Here is a 22,128-nt window from a genome sequence, read left to right as displayed (position 1 = left end):
GCCCGGCCGCTACCAGGCCCCCGGCGCCCCGCCCGGCCGCCCCGGCCCCACCCGCCCCGCCGGCCCCGGCTCCGCTCGCGCCCCCGCTGCTGCCCCGCGGCCCGCGGCCGCCCATCCGCCCCGGCCCGGGGACGCAGGCAGGGAGGGCGTGCGAGGCCCGGCCGCGTCCGTGCGCCCCGCCGCCGCCGCCGCCCCCTCGGGCCGCGCAGTTAAAGGGACCGCCGGCCCCGGGTTGAGCGCGCCCGCCGGGGGGCGCCCGAGAGCGGGCGGGGCCTGACGTCACCGGGCCGCTCGCGGCGCGGCGCGGGGCGGGGTTGCGCACGCGCGGAAGGGCTGGAGGGCGGGGTGCGCGCGTGGGTGGCGGGGCCGCGGTGTCGGCGCCCGCGCAGAACTCCCTCCGCTCTCCCGGGCCCCGCCCCTGACCCCTGCCTCGGGCCCCGGGTCCCCCACCCCGCGCGCGGGGGCGCCCACAATGTGCTCGGGCCGTAGCCCCTGCTGGGCCTAGGGTCTCGGCCCGTGGGCGGACAGGGGCGCGTCCTCCGGAGGGAGACGGCTGAGGACCCTCCGGAAGCAGCCCTGCTGTCAGAAGGGAGACCCCGCCCCAGGCAACGCCAAGTCCCCCGCCGAGGCCCCCAGGGGTCGACTACAGAACCCAGAAGGTTCCGGTTCTCCGCCCCTTCGCGAGGGCTCCGGGGTCCGTGGTGCTCAGAGTCGGGGGGCGCCCTGGTCACATCCGCGGGCAGCAGGGGGGCAGCACGGGAAGCTGAGGATACTTCGGTCCGGGCCGGGAGCCAAAGACAACTCGGTCTCTGCGCCCCGGCGCCCACTGCGTGCTCGCGCGCCCTCTACCGGGCCCCACGGAGGCTCCGCGAAACACGGGCCAAGTGCGTGCGGGTGCTCGCGTGGAGGCGGGGTGCGAGTGTGAACATGTGTGTGTGCGGCTGAAGGCAACAGCGGAGGGCAACGGCGCGCACGCACGTGTGCACAGAGGTGCCCGGGGAAGCTGGTGCTGGCAGCAGGTGAAGATCACCCCCACCCCCACCACCGCCTCTGTCGATCCAGCCAGCCTGGGGTCCTGTGTGGACCAAGGGAGACCCAGAGCAGCGCCCCTCGGGCTGTGGAGGCTCCAACCACACGCTGACCCCACTGGAGGTAGAGGGTCTCCCCCATCCCAGGAGGAAGACTTGAGGCCAGTAGAGGGAATCCCACACTGGTGAGAGTGAAGGAGAGTCTCTAGGATAGGCCCCAAGAGTGATGAAGGTGGAGGATGCATGATGCCCCTTGCGACCTGTGCCCAGCACTCCCCCTGAAGTTGGTTGGAGCCTGGAGCTGTCCTAGCTGCCTAGTCATGACCATCCTTGGGCAGTGGATCCGCACAGGAAAAAGCCCATCAGTCCACCAGTGACTGGAAGAGCCAGACTTTGAAGGAAAGCCCCTGAGCCCAGGCTAGGGACCATCCCCAGGTCAGCCTAGGCCAAGGGCGCTGACCTCCATCCCCCTAGGCTCTGGTGGGGAGAGTGGACAGGGCTCTGTGAGGTGGGCACCTGCTCAGCAAAGCCTGCACCGTCTCCCCTTGGGTCTCGGTTTCCCCAGAGGTAATCTGAGGAAGCCAGGTAGTGGCTGGCTCTCTGCTGGGCATCTAGGGGAGGGAGACAGGCCCCCTGAGAGCTCCCAGGGGACCAGCATCCCCCAGGCCAGACATGAATGACTGCTGGTCTCACAGATGTAGGGTCTGATGCCCCATCTGTGCTCTGCCCCGCCCCCCCAAGCCTCTCTTTCTCACCTGGCTGCCCAAGTCCTATGAGAGAGGCTGGTAGCCAGAGGCCAGAGCTGACTCTCTGGTCAGCCAGGCACACTGCAAGGGGGAGTGAGTTTGTGGTCCGAGCAGTGCAGCTACTATGGGGCCAGGGGTCACAGGCTGGGAGGGAGGCACATTGTCAAGCAAGCCACAGCTCCCTGGCCCAGCCTCCCTCCCTGCCTTTGCCACTGTGGGACCCTCGCAGGTGTGTAGTGAGGAGACAGCCACACTGAGGTGCTGTCTGAGCATCTCACATCCAGAGTCTGGACATTCAGATAAAAGCCTGAACCTAGGATGCCCACCACAAACTCCTGCCTTGTGTCTCCTGCGGTATCTTTTAAAATGACCACTCAGAATTGAGCCTACAAAAAATTAGTGACCACCATCCCACCCACCTTATAAGTAATAGGAGCATGCTACCCTGCTGTCTCTCTCCTGATCTGGAATGGAGAACTGCCCTTCTGAAGCCTTGCTCACCGCACCCCTGTCCTCGGATCTGTAAGTAACATATCTTTTGACTTTACTCCCTTCACGTGAGTGTCCTGTGCCTTCCTCACAGCGGCCCCGGGGTTTTCACTTCCCCAGAGTGGGAGCTCCGATGCCAGGTCACCTGCTGGCCCCGTGTGGCTGGCTTGTGCCCCTAATTCAGCCAGACATAATCTGCATGTTCTCCACACACCACCCCAGGGTCTCCAGCACAGGGTGACAGACATCCTTTCCCGCTTCCTGCTGCCCTGGAAGAGTTTTGGGGGATGGGGTCAGGGCTGGGGAAACACAAGGGCTTCTTCCTCCTGCAGCCCCCTCCCATCCCCCTCACAAGCCTTTGGTGCCTACTCCTGCTTCCCCCCCTTTATCCTCACACATCTAATCCCATTTTGGCATCTGCTTCTCAGAGGGCTGTCCTCTGAGCATGTCCAGCCCCCCCCCCCCCCACGTCCAAATAAGCCCTCAGAAGAGAATCTAGAACTCCTTTACAACCAGGAATAGTGCCATAGGATTGGACCGGATGTTGCTCTTCCCAGGATACCTGGACTCAGACTTTCCACTCCAAGAAATGGGTGGTGACAGCAGGGCTTCAGATGAAGGAAAGCATTTCGAGGTTCCCAAGGCCCAAACTCCGCCCCCCAGGACATGAAGTAGGAGCCGCAGAGGCATACCTGGGGCCAAGTCTAAAAACCATGGAGTTTTTATTGTGATGGTGGCAGTTTCCCAGGAGCAAATGTGGGGTGTTGGGGGTGGCAGCACAAGCCACTCTAGAACCATCTTTACCCCTCCCCTGTCCTCAGGCAAAACAGAAGCCAAATGAGGTCCCAGCCCCAGACTCCAGCCCAAGGAGGGGCTGCGGGAGGGGGGTCAGAGTCAAAAGTCACATGGAGCCCAGTGACTGTCAAGGCACTTGCTGGAAACAAAGCTGGAATAGGGTGGAAGGCAGAGAAGAAGCCCCAGGTAGCCCAACACAGAGCAGAGGGGAATTAGTCTGGGGCCTGGAGTGTGCAATCCTCAGATCCCAGCCGTAGGCTCCCCCTAGAAAGGGGTGAAGAAGGGGCCAGGGTGCTAGCCCTGAGGCTGACCTGAGCTCCAAGAGCCCCCACTGAGCCCCAGCCCATAGTGGCAGGGGCCAGGAGAGCCTGAAGGACTGGTGAACATCAGCAGGGTCAGGGCTGTGCCTGGGTTGGGGGAGGGCAGGACCACCAGTGAGCGTGGGAGCCAGCAGGCACCTGCTGAGCGCTGGTGAAGGGGCAGCTGCAGCTCCAGCAGAATCCCAGAGCCCGCTGCTGCTTGTGAGGATTGGGATGGCTCCCGGGAGAGGGGTCTGGAGACAGCCTTGCTCTGTGCCAGTCCAGGCCAAGTTCCAGGACAGCGGGACCAGCCGCTGGAAGGGGGTCGGGTGAGCCACATGAGGGTCAGGAGGTCATCCTCCAAGATGGACAGATAGGAGTTGGCAGGGCTGCTGGCCCAGCCAGGAGCCCAGGATCACCTTATTTGCAGTACTCCTTTCGGAACTCTGGAAGCCAAGGGAACAGGCGGGTGTCTGCCCTCTATCCCTCTGTCACAGGGGTAAACACAAGGCAGACATCTAGCAGGACTGCCCAGGGACTCCTGCCCCTGGGGCTGGCTAGTGAGTGTGGGTGGGTGAGGTATGGGCCCAGCCCTCCTAGTCACTCACCTCTGTCCAAGTCAATGTTCTTGATGGGCAGTGGGCTGTGGCCCAGCTCAGCCCTCTCCTTCAGGATGTTGTTTTTGTAATCTGGTGCAGGGAAAGAGCAGGGTGAGGCCCCCCCACCTCCAGAGATGTGCCTCCCCTAGCTCAACCCCCAGAGATGTGCCTCCCCTAGCTCAACCCCCAGAGATGTGCCTCCCCTAGCTCAACCCCCAGAGATGTGCCTCCCCTAGCTCAGGCCTGGGAACCACAGCCTTCACCTTGGTTCTGGGGCCATCCCTCACCTAATTGGATGTCCTCACTCCTGTAAAGAGCCTGGTCTCCTGTGGCCACAGCAAACTCTGCCATGTTCACATCCTTCCTGGAGGTGGGAGGGTGGTGGGCAGTTAGAGCAGAGCGGGGTGGGGGTGGGGGTCTGGTCCCCAGGAGAGCCTGGAGGGGGCACTCACCCCTTTGACTTCCCCGACTTCTTGTTGGAGTATTCGTAGCCTGGGGAGGAAGACTCATGTTGGGCCCAGTCTCACCCCCTCCCCAGCTCCCTCAGCCCTGAGGAAGCCTCCCATCCCTGCTTACTCTCTGCTCAAGCCACCGCACCCCACACCCCGCCTCTGGTCAGGGAAGGCTTCCTAGCTCTGGCCTCAACCGTGCGGGATGGAGCCCCAGCTCACCTCCGCGGCGACGCTGCCGGGTGGCCAGGATGACGGTGATGAGCAGCAGGATGAAGAGGAGCAGGGTGGCCAGCACGTAGCCCAGCTGCTGGAAGAAGTGGGCCCGGCCCTCGGGCACTATGACGTTGATGACGCTGCGGCCGCGCCCCAGGGTGGGATCTGCACGGGCCGTGCGGGGGCGGGGTCAGGGAGCGCGCGCGTGACCCCCTAAGCGTGCACCCGATCGAGGCCGCCCCTGCGGCGCGGGGCTCAGGAGGGGATGGACGGGAGGGGGCCTCCCCTCGGCTAACACCCAGGTCCGGGGGGGGGGACAGGGAGGGGCCACGCGGCACCTGGGCCAGGGGCGCCGCTGTGGCTGGAGCCATTGCCCGGCGAGTCCCGCGGGGGCGGCTCAGCGACGGGCTCGGTGACTCTCAGGTGGAAGATGCGGCGCTCGTGCAGGCCGCAGTAGTGGTGGTGCAGGTGGCAGGAGTAGGTGCCCTCGTCAGCTGGCTCCAGCGGGTCGATGCGCAGTGAGAAGTCGCCGCGCGCAAAGGCGTCCGCCCCCACCGCCACGCGGTCGCGCAGGAAGGGCGGCCCGTAGGCTCGGCGCTCGCCCGACGCGTACAGGTCCAGCAGGCGGTCAGCGCGGTCGTGCGGCACCCCGGGCGGCTGTCGGTCCCAGTGCACAACCTGCTGCGCCTCCTCCAGGTGCCGGTCGGTCCACACGTGCGCCCGGTTCACGCAGGTGAGCAGCGCGGGCGCGCCGCGCTCCACCAGCAGGACCTCCTTCTCGCCGTCCCAGTGCGCGCCGGCCTCCCGGGCTGGGGGTGCAGGTGGGTCAGCGCCGGCGGGCGGGGAGGGGGCCCGCAGGGGCACGTCCCGGGGCGGGCGGGGGGGGGGGCACACTCACGGTCGTCCGTGACCTCCAGGCGGACGGCCAGGGTCTCGTACAGGTGGCAGTAATGGTGGTGCAGGTTACAGGTGTACAGGCCCGCGTCGGCCTCCTCCACCGCTGCGGGCCGGCAGACAGCCCGGCGGTGAGGCGCGCAGCCGGCCCGCGCCACCCCGCCCTGCGTCGCCCGCCGCGGTGCCCAGGCCCCTTACCGCGGATGAGCAGCGAGAAGTTGCCGTCGTGGAAGGCGGAGAGCGGCAGCTGGAGGCGGCCGCGGTCGCGGGGCTCGTACACGCGTTGCTCGCCCGCAGAGTACATGTCTACGAGTCTGCGGGCCGGTCCGCCGGCCGGGCGGCCGCTGAGGTCCCAGTGGACCACGCGCTGGCGGTCGTGCAGCCGGTCCTGGGTCCACACCATTCTCGGGCTCTGGCAGCGCAGTACGGCCAGGGCGCCCGCCGCCCAGCTCACGGTGGACTCGGACACCACGGAGCTGGCGGCTGGCACGGGCCCTGAGGGCACTGGGGGGGGCGGGGAGGAGTCACTGGGCGAGGGATAGGACCCAAGGAGAAGGTGTAGGGTGGGTCTGCCAACACAGGAGGGGAGCTGTTGTGGTTTCCAGGGGAGGGTGGTCACTAACCTGAGGACAGAAGGACAGCAGAACCTAGAAGAAGAAGAGAGTCGCACTGGGGAGGGGATGACCTGAGCCTTTGCATCCAGGTCACCCACCCAGCCCCGGGCCCCCCACTTGGCTGCCTGGGTCCATTATAGTCCTTGCTGAGGTGGGTGTTAATGACACCCTCTTTATATACATATATAGGTTTTATTTATTTGAGAGAGAGAGAGAGCACGCATGCGAGGGCAAAGGGGGGGAGGGGCAGAGGCAGAGGGAGAAGCAGGCTCCCCCCTGAGCAGAGAGCCCAAGGCAGGGCTGGATCCCAGGACCCTGAGATCGTGACCTGAGCCGAAGGCAGACGCTTAACCAGCTGAGCCACCCAGGTGCCCCGTTAATGACACCCTCTTTTTTTTTTTTTTTTTTTTTTTTGCATTTACAAGTTTATTACAAAGCATACAACTCAGGAATAGCCAGATGGAGGAGATACATAGGGCAAGGCATAGGTTGAGGGGCGGGGGGGGTGGGGGCGCTGTGTGTGCAGCAATGACACCCTCTTAATAGGCGGGGATAAAGTCAGAGAAGCCAAGCAGACAGGATGGGGGAGGGGCTCCTTTAGCCCCACATGGTGCAGGCACGTCTCCCATGGTCCCCACCTAATCCTCACTGCCACCTGCCTAGACCGTGGGACGGCTCTTCCCCTTTAGGGGGTGAATGGTGGAACCAGCTGTGGAGTGTGTGCTTGTCACCAAGGGCCACCCTCGGGAATGGTGGCCCTTGTCACCATCCTGCAGCAAGGCCACCAGCGTGCCAAAGCGTGAAGCTCAAGGCTGGTTTCGGGGGCTCCCGCACATTCGTATCCAATAAGGTACATGCACCTGCCAAGAGCCATGCCACACACGCCCTCAAGAGTCCTCAGACATCTGGGTACCCTGCCCCACACCCAGGTCTCAGGGCTGGAGCCCCCTCAGCCGTCCTGAAGGGCAGAGGTCTGAAGCACGAGCAGGCTGGACTGTCCGCACCCCACAGGCAAGTTCCTGCTCCAGAGATGGGCTGAGCGCCCGGGACCAGGAGGAATGTGCCGGGTCAGCAGGCCAGCCCAGGAGGCGGGCTCAGGGGGCCTGGGAGCCAAGGGGGGACTTGAGCAGACCCTGTGAGCCCCACCATTCCCAGGCCCACTAGAGTCCCCAACCTACTCCTCTTCTGGCCACCTGAGGGGCTTCCTGGAAGAGTGGGGTGGGGGAGGGACCCCAGGGAGAGGTACCCGCCACCTCAGCCTCCCTGCCCTTCTTGGCCCTCTGGCTCCCGAATCCGTGTGGTGGAGATCTAACATAAAACCTCACACCCTCCTGCGTTCTGGGGGCCCCTTATTCCTGGTGAGCTGCCACCTTGAGCCCCCCACCCCCACCCCGACCCAGCCCCTTCCCGGCAGCGGGAGCGTCGCACTCCTCCCAACTCGAGCTCAGACAGGCAGCTCTGACCAGAACACAAACTCCGAAGACGCTCGGGCTTCCAGTGCGGACCCCCACCCACCCCGCACTCACTCTGCAGAAGTACAAGTTCCCAGACCGTAACTTGGGACCGCAGCTCCATGGCGCCCGCCTGGCCCGCCTGCCTCGCTTTGTCTCACTTCTGCTCCAACTCTCCAGAAAAACAGCCCGGCCCCCTCCCCCTCCTTAGCACCCACCATGACATCACGGAGCCCTGGGCGGGATCGACAGTCTGCAGACCGCCCCCTCTGGCTCCTGCTGGCCCCTAGTCCTCCCCAGATCCTTGGCTGGCCCAGTGGGGAGGGGTAGGAACACGGCTCCGTGTCTGACAAAGTGAGGGGAAATCAGAGCAGAGACCCTGCCCCTCCTCTGGCCCAGGTCCTCGAGAGGGGCCAGGAGCCCAGCCCTTGGAGGGGCAGGAGGGCTGAGGGCCTGGTTCCAGACGCCGGATGCTGTGGGGGCGGCTGTGACCTATGAGGCCCTTTGGGGCTGCTACAGGGCTGGGGCTCTGGGGTGGACATCACCTCACGTCCACCTCTGTCGGGGAACCCTGGCCCAGGGTGCTCCCCTGTGTGGACAGTGTGGGCAGGACCCCCGCTTTGTGCTTGCTGTGGAGCTTGAGGCATCCCTCCTAGCAGAAAGGCATCTGGGGGCTGGGACCCCCAAGAAGCCCATGGTGCCACACCTACAGCTCTTCCCCTCTTCCTCTCAGCCTCCTCTGGGGGCTGCATCTCTTCATTTGTGAAAGGAAAAGAACAGTCACACCAGCCCTGGGGGGGGGGGGCGCGGTGGTAAGCCGGGCAGGGGGCTCCCTTAGGACAGCATGATGGGCCCTGCTGTCCATCAGTCATTTTTACCACCCAAAGGGACCTGCCAGGGCATGAGGGTGGAGACCCTGAGCACTGAGGGGCAGCGTTTGACCAGCCCCTCCCCTCTGGCCTGGACCCGCATCTGCCCACCATCAAGGGCAGAGCTTGGTGTCCCTGAAACCAAACCCTGGCTAAGATGCTCCCCGCCCAGAGTGGAGGAGGGAAGGCGGGTATGGGAGCCTCCCCCATGGAAGGCACAAATTTGAAGCTCTGGGAAAACTTACAAAGTCACATAAACAAATGCAAAATAACAGATCACACACTGTGTACCAAACCCACTCTTTCTAGTTAAGCAAACCTCAAAAAGAAAAAAAGGAAAAAAAAAATGCAAACAACCACCAAAACCCACAGTGCATGTTTTAGACTACCCATTTGAATAGAATTATGGTCACAGGCCCCAGTCCCTGGTGGGCAAGGACCTCGCCCTTGAACCCTGTCCTGGTTCCCAATTCCTCAGACAAACAAGGGCCCCAGTGTGGCTGGACTCTCCAGCTTCAGGCAAGGTGGGGAGACTGTCAGGGCTGCAGCAGAGGGAATGAGGACCGGCCATGAGGATGTGAGGAGCACCCCCTAATGGACCCATTTCCTCAGCAAGACTCAGGCCCCTGGGGTTGGAGCCCCGTTTCCAAACTGGAATCAGAGCCCATCCTGGTCTCAGCCCCTCCCTGGGCCTTTCATTCTGGAAAAACAAGCCCCGCCTGGCTGGCCTTGAGGCCTGGGCTCTCCTCCTGTTTTTTTAACTGGTTTCTATTAGCTGGTGACCTCCCTTCTCTGTGCCTCGCCCATGTCTCTCCGTCTCTGTCCTCTGTTCCCTCCTCTGTCGGCTGGGCTGTCTCTCCCCCATGGAGGGAAGATGTCCAGGCAGTGCTGGGGGGAGGCAGAAATGGCCCAGCGCCTGCCCCTCTGTCTGGAAGGGGACGGGGTCAGCTCGCAGCCCTGAGCCAGGAGCCTGTGGGCGCCCTCCCTCTCCCAGCAGGTTCCCTGGCCTCGGGCCCTGTGGGGCCCTCACGGTGGAGACTCAGCCCTCAGCTCGGCCCAAATGCATAAGTCTGCGGGGGCTGCCACTGGGGGGAAGCTGGCCCCCATGCACCACTGGGCAGGAATGGACAGAGGCAGTGGAGAGCTGCAACCCCCTCTTCCCAGCCCCTCTCTGCCTGAGGCCAGCAAAGAGCTGGTGTCCTGTCCCCGCTCTTGGCAGTTAGTAGCCACAGATGAGAGTGGAGGTCCAGCGGGCCACCTGCCCCTCCCCTGGCCAAGGCTTGAGACCTCCTGCTCATTTCCCAGTCTCGCCTGGCACGTCCATTCCTCGGGAAGAGAACACACCAGGACAAAGCCACTGACCTCACCATGGTCCCACCCTGAGCTCTGGCCAACCCCCCCCACCCCCACCCCCCCGCCAGACTGGAGCCCTGTACCCACCTCCCCTCTTCTAGGAGGCGTGGCTGGACAAGGCAGGGGTCAGCCAACCAGCCCCGCTAAGAATCTGGTTCTGGCTTCTGCTCCCGGGGACTCGGACATTCCAGGCAGCCAGGCTCACTGGGAGGAGAAACCACAGGCACTCAGAGACGCCACCAGACACAGAGACACGTGCTCACGCCCCCCGTTCTGTCACTCGAGAAATATTCACTGAGCACCTACTGTGTGCCAGGGAACTGGAAGCTGTCGGAGGGAGGCAGGCAGACGGCAGGCCAGCTCACGGACAGATAAGATCGTTTTCATCCCTGGGAGAAGTGTCGTCAAGAGACGAAAACAGGGCAGACTCTCCCTCCACAGGACTGACCGGGACGGCCTCCGAGGGAGTGACGCCCACGGGTAAATGTCAGGCCGGTGCCTGGGGAAGCTGCCTCCCAGATGAGAGAGCAGAGCTGGGGGCATGGGGAGGTCTGTGGGGACCCCAGTCTGGCTCTCATGCTCAGTGAGCAAGATAGGGGCTTGGAGGGTCTAAGTGAGGAGGATGTGGTCTGGGGGTGCAGGAGTGTGCGATGGCTTAGAGCTGGTAGGGTTTATATGAACACACAAGGAAAACAGTCCTCCAAGGGCCAGGTGGCGTGCTGTCCGGGCCCCCCGGGGGCACACCCCGTGTCTTCCCCTTTAGTGTGGGCAGGAGCCGAAACAATGCCGGAAGGGCCTTTTGCACCCACATGATGAAGTGCTGGGACGCCACTCTGCGACAGGGTCTCCGTCCTGCTGCCTGCAGTCAGCTGGCCACTCTGAAAGGGCCTTGCAGGGACCATGTGGGCGGCCCCCAGCCACCAGCCAAGAAGAAAGTGGACCTCAGGCCTACAACAACAAGGAACTGGACTCCGCCCGCCCCCCACGTGAGCGTGGGAGAGGGCCGCGCTCAGGCCCGGACGCAGCCCCCGCGGACACCGATTTCACCTGGGAGGCCCTGAGCCGAGGGCCCAGAAAACTCGCATCCACATGTCTGACCCAGGGAAGCCGTGTAATAGTGAATGTGTTGCATTAAGCTGCTCAATTTGTGGCAATTTGTGGTACAGCAAGAGAAGACAAACATAACTATCTCCGGAACAGAGCGAGGCCAGGGCTTAACCCAGCAAAAGGCACACATTTCACAAGGAGAAGGGACCGGTTCCTCAGTTTGGGGCTGGCTGCTGGCTGCAGCATGTGGTGCGGGGCAGGCCACGAGGCTGAGGCCACATGGAGAGCCACGTCACAGACCGCAAGCTCGCCCAACTTCACTGACAAGTTTCTGCCAGTTGTAACCAGTTCTGGGAAGGGCCACTTGCATATGCATTGGCCCTTCCTCTGGAGGCCCGAGGGCTTGCCACACCGTGGCCTCTCACGCCACGAGGCAGGGAACTCCGCACATCCGGGGTCTGAAGAGCTGAGTGTGTCCCTCAGGAGAGCTGTTGACTGTGAGGGCTCTGGCTGCCTTCTGGTGAGGACCACAGGTCGATGACCTGTCAGGTCGGGCTGAGAGGTCGTCGAGGCATTGAGACACTGATTTGAGAAGACAGAGAGGACAGGCGCCCGGCTGGCTCGGTCGACGGAGCATGTGCTCTCCATCTCCAGATTGTGAGTTTGAGCCTCGAGTTGGGTGTAGAGAGGACTTAAAATAAAATAGGGGTACCTGGGTGATTCAGTCGTTTAAGTGTCCGACTCTTAATTTCAGCTCAGGTCATGATCTCAGGGTAGAGGGCTCTGCGCTCACTGGAGAGTCTGCCTGAGATTCTCTCTCCCTCTGCCCCCGCCAACTCATGCCCTCACTCTCTCTCAAAAAATAAAAAAAAAACACTTAAAAAAATAAGCAAAAATACAGACAAGAATATGGAAATATAGAAACATTGTGTCATGGACCAGCCAAACTTTCCTTTTTTTTTTTTTTTTTTTTTTAAGATTTTGTTTATTTGACAGGAGAGAGAGAGCGCACAAACAGGGAGTGGAAGAGGGAGAAGCAGGCTTCCCGCAGAGCAGGGAGCCTGATGCGGGGCTCGATTCCAGGACCCTGGGATCATGACCTCAGCCAAAGGCAGACACTTAACAACTGAGCCACCCAGGCGCCCCGTGCACGTGATTCCTTTGAGCATCTCAGCTTTACATTGAGCGTGGGGTCGAGCTCTCCCAGCAGGAATGCTGCAGGAGGAAGGGGTTCTCCTGTGTGTCGGGCTGGGCTGGGTTGCTCAGTGGTGTCATGCCCACGACACACTGTCCCTCGGCCATCTCGAAGCCTTGACCTGGCCGCAGTAATCTTCCTGCAGTGCTCTCAACAGGGAAACCAGCACCCCGCCCCTCTCCGCAGTGTGCCTCGGGCCCATGCAGCCTGGAAGGTTCCCATCACCTCGCATGCCCAGCACCCCCACCCATACCCTCACGTACTCTGCCTCATCATGTGGATCTTGGGCTAAGCTGAATGTGTTCCTAGGCTGCCTACTTCGAGCCATGGTGGGGATCAGCCCGAGACCCACAGGGAGGTCCCAAAGAAGCTGAGTCTAGATGAGAGACATGCTCTTCCTGATCCAAAGAGGAAGCAACTGGTACAAAGGGGCCCCAGAGCCCTGACGTGGTCCCTTGAGACAGTGTGGCAGGTGTCCAGGTATGGTCACATGGCAGCTTGTCCAAGGACGCTGTTTCCCACAGTATCGACAGTCAAAAGTCCCTGAAACAGCCACTCATATACCGGCCCTTTTGATCTTTCTTCCAGAACAGTCCATTTCTGATTTGCAGTTTGTAGCAGGTAAGTGTGAGGAAAGCAGAAACCACCACTGGCTCACCAAGCTGGACAGAACGTGCAAAGGTCAGAGGGCAGAATCTCTCTTGAGAGGTGCAACATACTCTCCAAGGATTTGGTCAACAGTGACTCTGAGCATTACAACACTTAACGGGCTGGGAGGACACTAAAAACTACCAGGCACTTTTAGTTGGCCCCGTGGTGTCCTGACTGCCCAGCAAGAGCACGGAAACAGAAACGAAGCTCGTCTGTGGACAAGACTACGCCAGTCCTTCACTTCAACAGAAACCGGCAAAGCTGCTCAAACACAGCAACGATAACAGCACGACTTCTGTATATAAACAGCCTAGGAAGATGGAACATTTCTTACTTGACTTTCCCATCACTCAGGCTTCATACTATGTGATGAGGTGATTAAAATATGTTAATAAATCATTTACTTCTCTGTACTAGTCCTCCTTTTGTACAACAAGAGAGGTGGCCTTTGTTTTGCCAACAGAGACAGGTGAGGTTGAGCACATGCTGTTCGTTTTTCCATTTCTGACATGAGGCCTGAATTTTGGGAAGGCAACACCGGGAGTTGTGAGAAGGGGCCTGGTAGGAACACAGTCGTCTCAGCTGTAGTTTTAATCACGGTGGAGATATGTAAAACGAGCACAGGGTTTGAAATGATTAGCAGGAGCCTTTGCCCCCTAAGATATGAGGACCATTTGGTAACAGATTCGAGCCGTGGTGGGCATCAGCCTGAGACCCACAGGGAGGCCCCAAGGAGGCCGAGGCTGGGTGAGAGAGATGCTCTTCCTGATCCAAACAGGAAGCAACTGGTTGCCTTCTCTTTATTATTCTAGATACACCTGCTCAGTTTAACAGCATCTGTCTGCCTCTCTGTGAATGTGTTTCCATGTTCTACATGACATATCTACGCTGTCCGCTTTAGTTCGTCTCTATTCAACTGTATGTGACACAACATATATGTCAAACTTTACCATCCAAACTAGACACAATTTGAAAAAAGAACAAATGTTTTTATATAGTGATCACTATTTCTGTAGTCCCTGTCTATGGGAATCTCAGTATCTTTAAAAATTATCCAGCTAGGGGCGCCTGGGTGGCTCAGCTGTTAAGCGGGCTGCCTTCAGCTCGGGTCGTGATCCCAGGGTCCTGGGATCGAGCCCCGCGTCGGGCTCCCTGCTCCGCGGGAAGCCTGCTTCTCCATCTCCCACTCCCCCTGCTTGTGTTCCTGCTCTCGCTAACTCTGTCAAATAAATAAATAAAATCTTTAAAAAAAAATTATCCAGCTATTTCCTGTATCCTTTGATGCAGAACAAACCACCTTGAAACGAACGGGCCTCCAACTATGAACCGGGGTTGGGGGTTGAGCAGGGAAGCTGTTTCTAGGGTAAGTAGCACCATGTGTTTATCAAGATTCACAGAACAGCATAGCTTGGTGTGAACCCCAATGGACGCAAATTCTTAAAAGCTCTTTTAGGAAGTTGGGAGAATCAGAATGTGGCAAAAGCAAGCAAGCAGACAAAGTACATTTCAAATGAAATGACCTCAGTGAAGGGGGTGGGGAAGTGCTGACCCAAGTCACTTTGGGGATGAGAAGAGTTTGCAAGACGAGAGGCCACGGAAGTGTGCACAGCCCTGCTCGCTAGCTGATAGACTGTTCCCCATGGGCTATGGTTTATCATTTCTAATGTGTCCACCAGAATCAAACAGTTCAGCAAGCGGGTGGCAGACAGTGGCAGCCAGGTTTCTCACTACTTGGGGTTAAGCAAGGAGAGGCGGCTAGAATGACCTGTGCGGTCACGGGTGACAGCTGGAGATCCAGTATCAGCTTGCGTTCAGTGTGGGGTAAACACCGGTGCACACGAGCAGAAGCACAGACGTGCGCGCACGCATGGGACAGCACATGCACGAGCACACGGGACAGCACACACACGAGCAGAAGCACAGATGTGTGCGTGTACACGGGACAGCACACGCACGAGCAGAAGCACAGATGTGTGCGTGTACACGGGACAGCACACGCACGAGCACATGGGACAGCACGCACACGAGCAGAAGCACAGACATGCACGCACACACGGGACAGCACACGCACGAGCACACGGGACAGCACACACAAGCAGAAGCATAGGCGTGTGCATGTACACGGGATAGCACACACACGAGCACATGGGACAGCACACACACGAGCAGAAGCACAGATGTGCACGCGCACATGGGACAGCACATGGGACAGCACACGCACGAGCAGAAGCATAGACATGCACGCGTACACGGGACAGCACATGCACGAGCAGAAGCAGAGACGTGCACGCGCACACGGGACAGCACATGCACGAGCAGAAGCAGAGACGTGCACGCGCACACGGGACAGCACATGCACGAGCAGAAGCATAGACATGCGCGTGTACACGGGACAGCACATATACGAGCAGAAGCACAGACGTGCGCGCGTACACGGGACAGCACACACGAGCACACGGGACAGCACACGCATGAGCAGAAGCACAGGCGTGCACGCGTACACGGGACAGCACACGCATGAGCACACGGGACAGCACACGCACGAGCAGAAGCACAGACGTGTGCGCATACACGGGACAGCACACGGGACAGCACACGCACGAGCAGAAGCATAGACGTGCACACGTACACAGGAGAGCACACGCATGAGCAGAAGCACAGACGTGCGCGCGTACACGGGACAGCACACGCACGAGCACACGGGACAGCACACACACAAGCAGAAGCACAGATATGCACGCGCACACGGGACAGCACACACACGAGAAGCACAGACATGCACGCGTACACGGGACAGCACACGCACGAGCACACGGGACAGCACACGTACGAGCAGAAGCACAGACGTGCGCACGTACACGGGACAGCACACGCACAAGCACACGGGACAGCACACACACAAGCAGAAGCACAGACGTGCACGCACACACGGGACAGCACACGCACGAGCAGCACAGACGTGCACGCACACATGGGACAGCACACGCACGAGCAGAAGCACAGACGTGCGCGCGTACACGGGACAGCACACGCACAAGCACACGGGACAGCACACGCACAAGCAGAAGCACAGACGTGCACGCACACACGGGACAGCACACGCACGAGCAGAAGCACAGACGTGCGCGCGTACACGGGACAGCACACGCATGAGCAGACAACTCTGTTGTCCGGGAAGCAACAAGCTCACCAGCGCCCAGATCCTGGTTTCTAAGACTGTTTTCCAACAAAAGGAACCATGGCTCCTTGGAGAAATGGCTAATTTTAGGACTGGGGGAAGAAACATACAAGATAAGCCTGGAGAATCTGTGGTGCCCGAAAGTAAGGAAGTGCAAATTAATCAATTAATTAATTAATGGAGAATGATGGGATGTGCCAAAGAGCACAGGGGGCAACTGACGGCCCCAGGGACAGAGTCAGTACAGGTGTTCTGGATCATAATCCAAATATAAAGTAAACATCCACGAGTCCATACTGATTAAATGAAGGCAGGAGAATCCCAGATAATATATGCAGATAAAGCAGAACCGTGGCGTGCAGCATCCCAGCCCCCACCACACAGCACAGTGCAGATCTTTTACCACCCGTGATTCCGTGGGTCAGGAATTCTGGCAGGACAGTTCATCTGTGTCCCACGTGGTGCTGGTCGGCATGGCTCAACTGGGGCTGGAGGATCCAGCCAGCTTCATTCCGGCACCTGGGGCCTCAGAGTGGCCATCAGGTGGGTCCTCTCTCCCCGAGGCCCTCTCTCTCTGTCCACATGGCCCCCCATCCACATGGCCCTCTCTGTCCGCGTGACCCACTCCCTCTCTGTCCATGGACCCCTTCTCTCCACACAACCTCTTGGTACTCAGTAGTCTAGCCCAGGCTTCCTTCCACTGGTGGAAGCTGCCGGGCCCCTAACACCTAGGCTTGGCAACTTCCACCACACTCAGTGGGTCAGAGCAGGACCCAGCCCTCAAGGGGAGGGGAGACAGACCCCAGCTTTCAATAGGAGGAAAATCAGCAAAATCCTGTTGCCGAGTGTGCACAGGGAAAGAGTGTGCACAGAGATAATTATGGCATCTTCAGAGATAATACACCACAGGAGGTGAGAGATACGTGGCATTATGAAATGCAAAAGATTCAGAACACTGAGGTCTCTAAGAAGACACGTTTAATGACAGAGAACACTTATTTTAATATAGTTAAACATATATGTGTGCATTTACATGACCTTAAATATTTTTTGGAAAAATAACTTACCTGGGGCGCCTGGGTACTTCAGTCGGTTAATGTCTGACTCTTGATTTCAGCTCAGGTCATGATCTCAGGGTTGAGTTCAAGCCCCATGTCAGGCCCCTGCTGGGTGTGAAGACTACTCAAAAAAAAAGAGTTCAAGAAAAATAACTTACCTGACCCATAAAACCAGACCAGGAAATTTAGTAAAGTTTAAGTGAGCTTTGCATCATCAGTAAATAACCTAATTTTTCCAGACACTATAACTTCCTATTATCTTATACCCACATAGTTGTTTTAAACCAAAATTATAAAACCAGTCTAATTTGTCCAAGGATTCATCTTGATTAAATATATTACCTGAGGGGCGCCTGGGTGGCTCAGTCGGTGAAGCGTCTGCCTTCGGCTCAGGTCATGATCCCAGGGTCCAGGGTCCTGGGATGGAGTCCCGCATCGGGCTCCCTGCTCAGCGGGGAACCTGTTTCTCCCTCTCCCACTCCCCCTGCTTGTGCTCTCTCTCTGACAAATAAAATCTTAAAAAAAAAAAAAAAATGACCTGAACTTTTTCTAATAGAAATTGTTAAACTCCACATTTTTCAGCCTGACATTTAAACAACATTGAATTAATGTTTGCATGAAGTCTTCTTGGCATTATTTGCTCCCTGTATGAATTTACATCTCTTTGCTTCTTATCCAACAATCAACCATTATCCCCGGGTTTTTTTTTGGGGGGGGGGGGTTAAGCTGTGGATTCTACAAGAAAATGACCTTTTTTTTTTAAGATTTTATTTATTCATTTGAGACACATAGATACAGAGAGAGAGAGAGAGAGAGCATGAGCAGGGGGAGAGGCAGAGGGAGAGGGAGAAGCAGGCTCCCCACTGAGCCAGGAGCCCGACGTGGGGCTCGATCCCAGCACCCTGGACCCTGGGATCATGACCTGAGCCAAAGGCAGACGGTCAACCATCTGAGACACCCAGGCACCCCAAGAAAATGACCTTTCTTAAAGGGTGAACATTCCTAAGGCATTAGAAGCTCAATTTCTTTTTTTTTTTTTCCTTTGGAACTGTCATGTTCTCTATTTTAAATCTATGCAAGCATGTATTAGTCTACTTAAGCATCAAACTTCAGAGACTTTATAATCTTATACATTATTTTTGGTTTCCAGTAAGATAGTTTTACTAATATGCTCATAAAATGTTCTCAGTCATACAATCAAAGAATCTAATCAATCTCAGGAGAGCTAGATGCCTCGAGTCCTCTCGATCAGTCCTCCAAAGTCGTCCAGTGGATCCCAATATGATTTGTGCTTTGACCTAGTGTGGTTAATATTCTCCTGAATATTCACTTAACCAGTGAAAGCCTTCCACCCTGACTCCTGAGCCCCCTGGCACACCCACAGCAGTCTTCAACAGCTCTCTTGCCATCTGGTACGAAAAGATACCCTGGCTCTGTACGCTTCCTGCCATGGACCTGGCGGCAGGGTTGCCAGATTAAATACCGCACAGGACATACTTATAATGAAAATTACTATTGCTTATCCGAAATTCCAGTTGAGCGAGAGGGCCTGTATTTTTATTCCTCAAGTTGGCAGCTGCACCTGGAACCAGCCATGTCTCCAAAGCATCCTGGCTTCCACTACAAGTGGAAAGGGTGCTTCGAGACCATTTCTGGGTGTCTTGGACATTTCTTGCTACTGCTTTGTAGACCACACTCAAACATAAGTAGACAACCAAGTTCTACCAAAGGAAACCCACTAACATGAAAAACAGAGACCAAAGTCAACAAACAGAAAAAAATCAACTGGGAAGCAGAAACTGGACAGGGGTGATGGGGGCAGCATGCTCGAGAAAACATGTATCATTAATACCCTCACAGAAGAGATGACATCACACCTGTGAAACATAAACATGGTGAGTGCTATTAAAAATACCCCCATAAAATACCCAAAAAACAAAAAGTCTCTTAGAAAATAAAAATGGCGTAACAGATATTTTTTAAAAAATTCATTAAGTGGATTAGAAAAAAATGTGGAAGATGCCAATAAGATCGGAGGCGGGAGAGGAGAGAACGCTGATAGCAGGAGCCTCAGAGAGGAGAGCGAGGGCGGGCGGGTGACAGCACAGCAGCTCAGGGGGGGTTCCCAGAACTTCATGAAGGTCAGGACTTTCTAGATGGCACCGGGCTCCTCCAGGGTGGGAACAGATCCACACTGAACTATGTCACTGTGAACATCTGCTGCAACGAAGAAAAAGAGAAGCTTCAAGAGAAAAAGTTGGTCGCTTACAAAGGCTCGGACTCAAAATGGGTCCAGTTTCCTCAGCAGTAACCCTCGAGCTGGGAGCCAGAGACACGGGAGAAATGCTTGCAGAGTTTTGCCGGAAAGAATTTTCAGGCTAGAATTCTAGAATCAGCCAAACCGCCGACCAAGTCACAGGACACAATACAGATGTCTGCGGATATGCAAGGGCTCACATTCTCTGTGCTGCTTCCTGGGCTGATGGCCTGGTGTCAGGGCTGTGACAGGGCACTGACGACGGCCCCCACCACCATGGGCGTCACCGGGGTGGGGGAGGAAGTCCACTGAGACACCTGAAGTGAAAGCAAGTGCAGCCAAGTTTCTCAGACCACAGTCAGTTTAGTGGATCGATCGTACATGGTGGTAACAAAATAGAATGTATCTGAGATTATTGCACTTAGGAAGGCTAAGTATAGCTTTTGAAATCTTTCAGTTGTGTGTGTGTATGTGTTTACATACCAGGTCGTGATATCAAATGTATTTCTTATTTTGAGTTTTTGTCAAAAAAATCTAAAAGCCACCAATTTAAAGATATGACAATAAATCGTATTGTCAAAAGAATCATCTAAGAGGGCTAAAACTGCCTCTGGGAAAAGTGGTGTGGTTATTTTTCATCAGCACTACTGAACTACTGAACTAGTTAGGCATACACAGGCATAGCTTCTATTAAAATAATTTTTAAAAATAAGTTTTAGAGCCAGACAGACTTGTAGCTGAATCATGAATGGCTTTTTACCTACATGACAGCAGGCAAGGTCCCCTCTGGAAGCTGATCGTAGATTTGCTGGGAAATGAAGTCACTCCTGTAAGGAACCCAGCACAACACCTGTGGTGCAGGGAATCCACTCACACACATCAATTAGTCCTTATTCTACCCTCTAGCTCCCGTGTGCCCTTTCTCGGAAAAACATTCCATGAGGGGCACCTGGTGGCTCAGTCAGTTGAGCATCCGACTCTTGGTCTCAGCTCAGGTCATGATCTCAGGGTCATGGGATCGAGGCCCTGCACTCAGTGGGGAGTCTGCTTGAGATTCTCTCCCTTTGCCCCTCCACCCCCTCGTTCTCTCTCTAATAAGTAAATCTTTAAAAAAACAAAAGAGGGGCACCTGGGTGACTCAGTCGTTAAGCGTCTGCCTTCGGCTCAGGTCATGATCCCAGGGTCCTGGGATCGAGCCCCGCATTGGGCTCCCTGCTCAGCGGGAAGCCTGCTTCTCCCTCTCTCACTCCCCCTGCTTATGTTCCTGCTCTCACTATGTCTCTCTCTGTCAAATAAATATATAAAATCTTAAAAAAAGAAAAGAAAAGAAAAAAAAATGTACTCCATGAAAAGAAGGGAGAAGACTGCACAAGAGGAGAATGTGGTGACCCAGAAACAGGACCCAGCGGGTGGGGCCCAGGGCAGCCCAGACAGGGGACAGCAGGAGAATCATTTGAGAAACTGGACCAAACCATGACTTTTTAAATTCTATCAGCAAGTCTGGGGCTGAATTTTGATAGATAAAAAAAAAAACCAAACATGCAAAAACAAAACAGGAAAACAAACAGTTGTATGAGAAAGGAAGTGTGATCTTGCTGAGCCCAGAGGCCATGGCGGGCCGCACCCGGGGGCACGGGAGTCCTCTGCAGAAGCTGTGGGCACCACCTCTGTGACGGACTCCACTGGCTGAGGCAGAGCTGCTGTTTTGTTATTAGCTTTGCATCAACTTCACATGGAGCTACAATCTTACTTGGCTGGAAAGTTAAAAAATAAAAATTTAACTGTAAATACAAAGTAATGCAACCAACAGGACCAATCAAAGTGAATGGGCTCCCCTTGGAGGAGCGGAGGGGCCCAGAGCGCATCCCCCCCCAGCCCCCCTTGTCTGGGTGCAGAGGGAAGGGCCCGTGTCTGAGCCCAGAGGACCCTGTGGTTACCGGACCCACCTCAGCTGGGACAGACGGGGGGCAGGAGACCCCTGTCCATGCGAGGGTCTTGGTGGCCTCAGAGGCCCCCTCCACCCACAGCAGATCCTGGAGGTCGGCCAGCTCTGCTCAGCAGGACTCTGGGCTGATCAGTTTCCTCCTGGACCAGATTGTCCACAGCAGAGTGAGGCCAGCCCGGGGTGGGCAAGGATGTGGGGCACACGGTGCCAGGTCACAGGGCACTCACCACATGTCCAGTTGTAGCTGAACCCTGTGTTCCCAAATTTACTGGGACAAGTATACTCTACAATTTACACTCTACAAGATGCATGCGCAATTAATGCCACCTGGTCTTGGCCACATTTTGGAGGTTCTCTAGGAGTTGGCACAAGCTTGTGCCCGGCCTGAGGCCTCCCCACACCTTGGCCTCAGGGAGCCCTGACAGCCCTGCCATTGCCCCCCCACACACATTCCCAGAGCCATTCCCCTACCCCACAGGTCACCGGGGAGTGTTCAGTGCTTCCCTCCCCTGTGCATCCAGGAGTGGTCCTCAACATACACACAGACACACATTGGCCACCCCACATCCTAAAGAGAACCCCAAGCCTCCAGACACTGTTCAGAACCCCCTCCCAACCCCCTGGAAGTGTCCAGGTCTCAGCCTGGACTCTAGTCCCAGCCCTAGCACTCAGCTGTCGTGTGACCCAATCCCCCTCTGGCCAGAACCCAAGTCCTACCTAAGAATCCAAATGGCCCTATGAGGCTGAGGTCAGCAAGGGACAGAATTTGACGGGCACATGGGCTGGCCTCGGGGTGTGCAGCCAGGTGGTGGGGGTGTCATCCACTGGCCCCCACCCTGAGGCTAACTCCAGACCCAGCTCTGGACTCCTCAGCCCCATCCCAGGGGCGACACCTCAAGGGCCCTTCGAGGGCTTTTCCCACAACTCAGCCCTAGAGAGGAAGATTCCCTCCCACCCCTGCCCACCCAGGTTCCAGCTTCTCCGTGAGCTCAGCT

At 57.2% G+C, this 22,128-nt stretch overlaps 1 protein-coding gene and 1 long non-coding RNA gene across 4 annotated transcripts; one reads left to right on the top strand and one right to left on the bottom strand.

Annotated features, from left to right (window-relative positions):
- Positions 1-71: 71 nt before the first annotated feature.
- Positions 72-13,104, top strand: LOC118534091 (uncharacterized). 2 transcript variants are annotated; one of them, XR_013448434.1, is made up of 2 exons: positions 72-2,296; positions 10,119-13,104. It is a non-coding gene; the product is annotated as an uncharacterized LOC118534091 (long non-coding RNA). The 2 variants fall into 2 exon arrangements; XR_013448433.1 differs by having other exon boundaries at positions 9,904-13,104.
- MXRA8 (matrix remodeling associated 8) lies at positions 2,969-7,769 on the bottom strand. Of its 2 annotated transcripts, none has more exons than XM_036089675.2 (10): positions 7,656-7,769; positions 6,139-6,162; positions 5,714-6,019; positions 5,520-5,621; positions 4,960-5,430; positions 4,628-4,786; positions 4,409-4,448; positions 4,244-4,320; positions 3,966-4,046; positions 2,969-3,845 (listed from the first exon to the last, which is right to left on the bottom strand). In XM_036089675.2, the coding sequence occupies exons 1-10, from the start codon at positions 7,702-7,704 to the stop codon at positions 3,838-3,840; spliced, it is 1,317 nt and encodes a 438-aa protein (XP_035945568.1). In that variant the 5' UTR covers positions 7,705-7,769; the 3' UTR covers positions 2,969-3,837. The 2 variants fall into 2 exon arrangements, with proteins under 2 accessions (XP_035945568.1, XP_035945567.1); XM_036089674.2 differs by having other exon boundaries at positions 2,969-3,803.
- Positions 13,105-22,128: the final 9,024 nt, after the last annotated feature.

The sequence above is a fragment of the Halichoerus grypus genome, chromosome 5 (genome assembly GCF_964656455.1).
Source record: "Halichoerus grypus chromosome 5, mHalGry1.hap1.1, whole genome shotgun sequence".
Classification (NCBI taxonomy): domain Eukaryota; kingdom Metazoa; phylum Chordata; class Mammalia; order Carnivora; family Phocidae; genus Halichoerus; species Halichoerus grypus.
Note: the sequence above shows the minus strand (reverse complement) of the source record. Positions and strands in the feature narration are given on the sequence as shown.

Bases quoted from the DNA above. Each gene is read 5' to 3' on its own strand.
- MXRA8 (XM_036089674.2), bottom strand. From the start codon at position 7,704: ATGGAGCTGCGGTCCCAAGTTACGGTCTGGGAACTTGTACTTCTGCAG. The intron at 6,163-7,655 runs GTGAGTGCGGGG...TTCTTCTTCTAG, and splicing joins GGAACTTGTACTTCTGCAGA to GTTCTGCTGTCCTTCTGTCC. The intron at 4,321-4,408 runs GTGAGTGCCCCC...TCCCACCTCCAG, and splicing joins AAGTCGGGGAAGTCAAAGGG to GAAGGATGTGAACATGGCAG.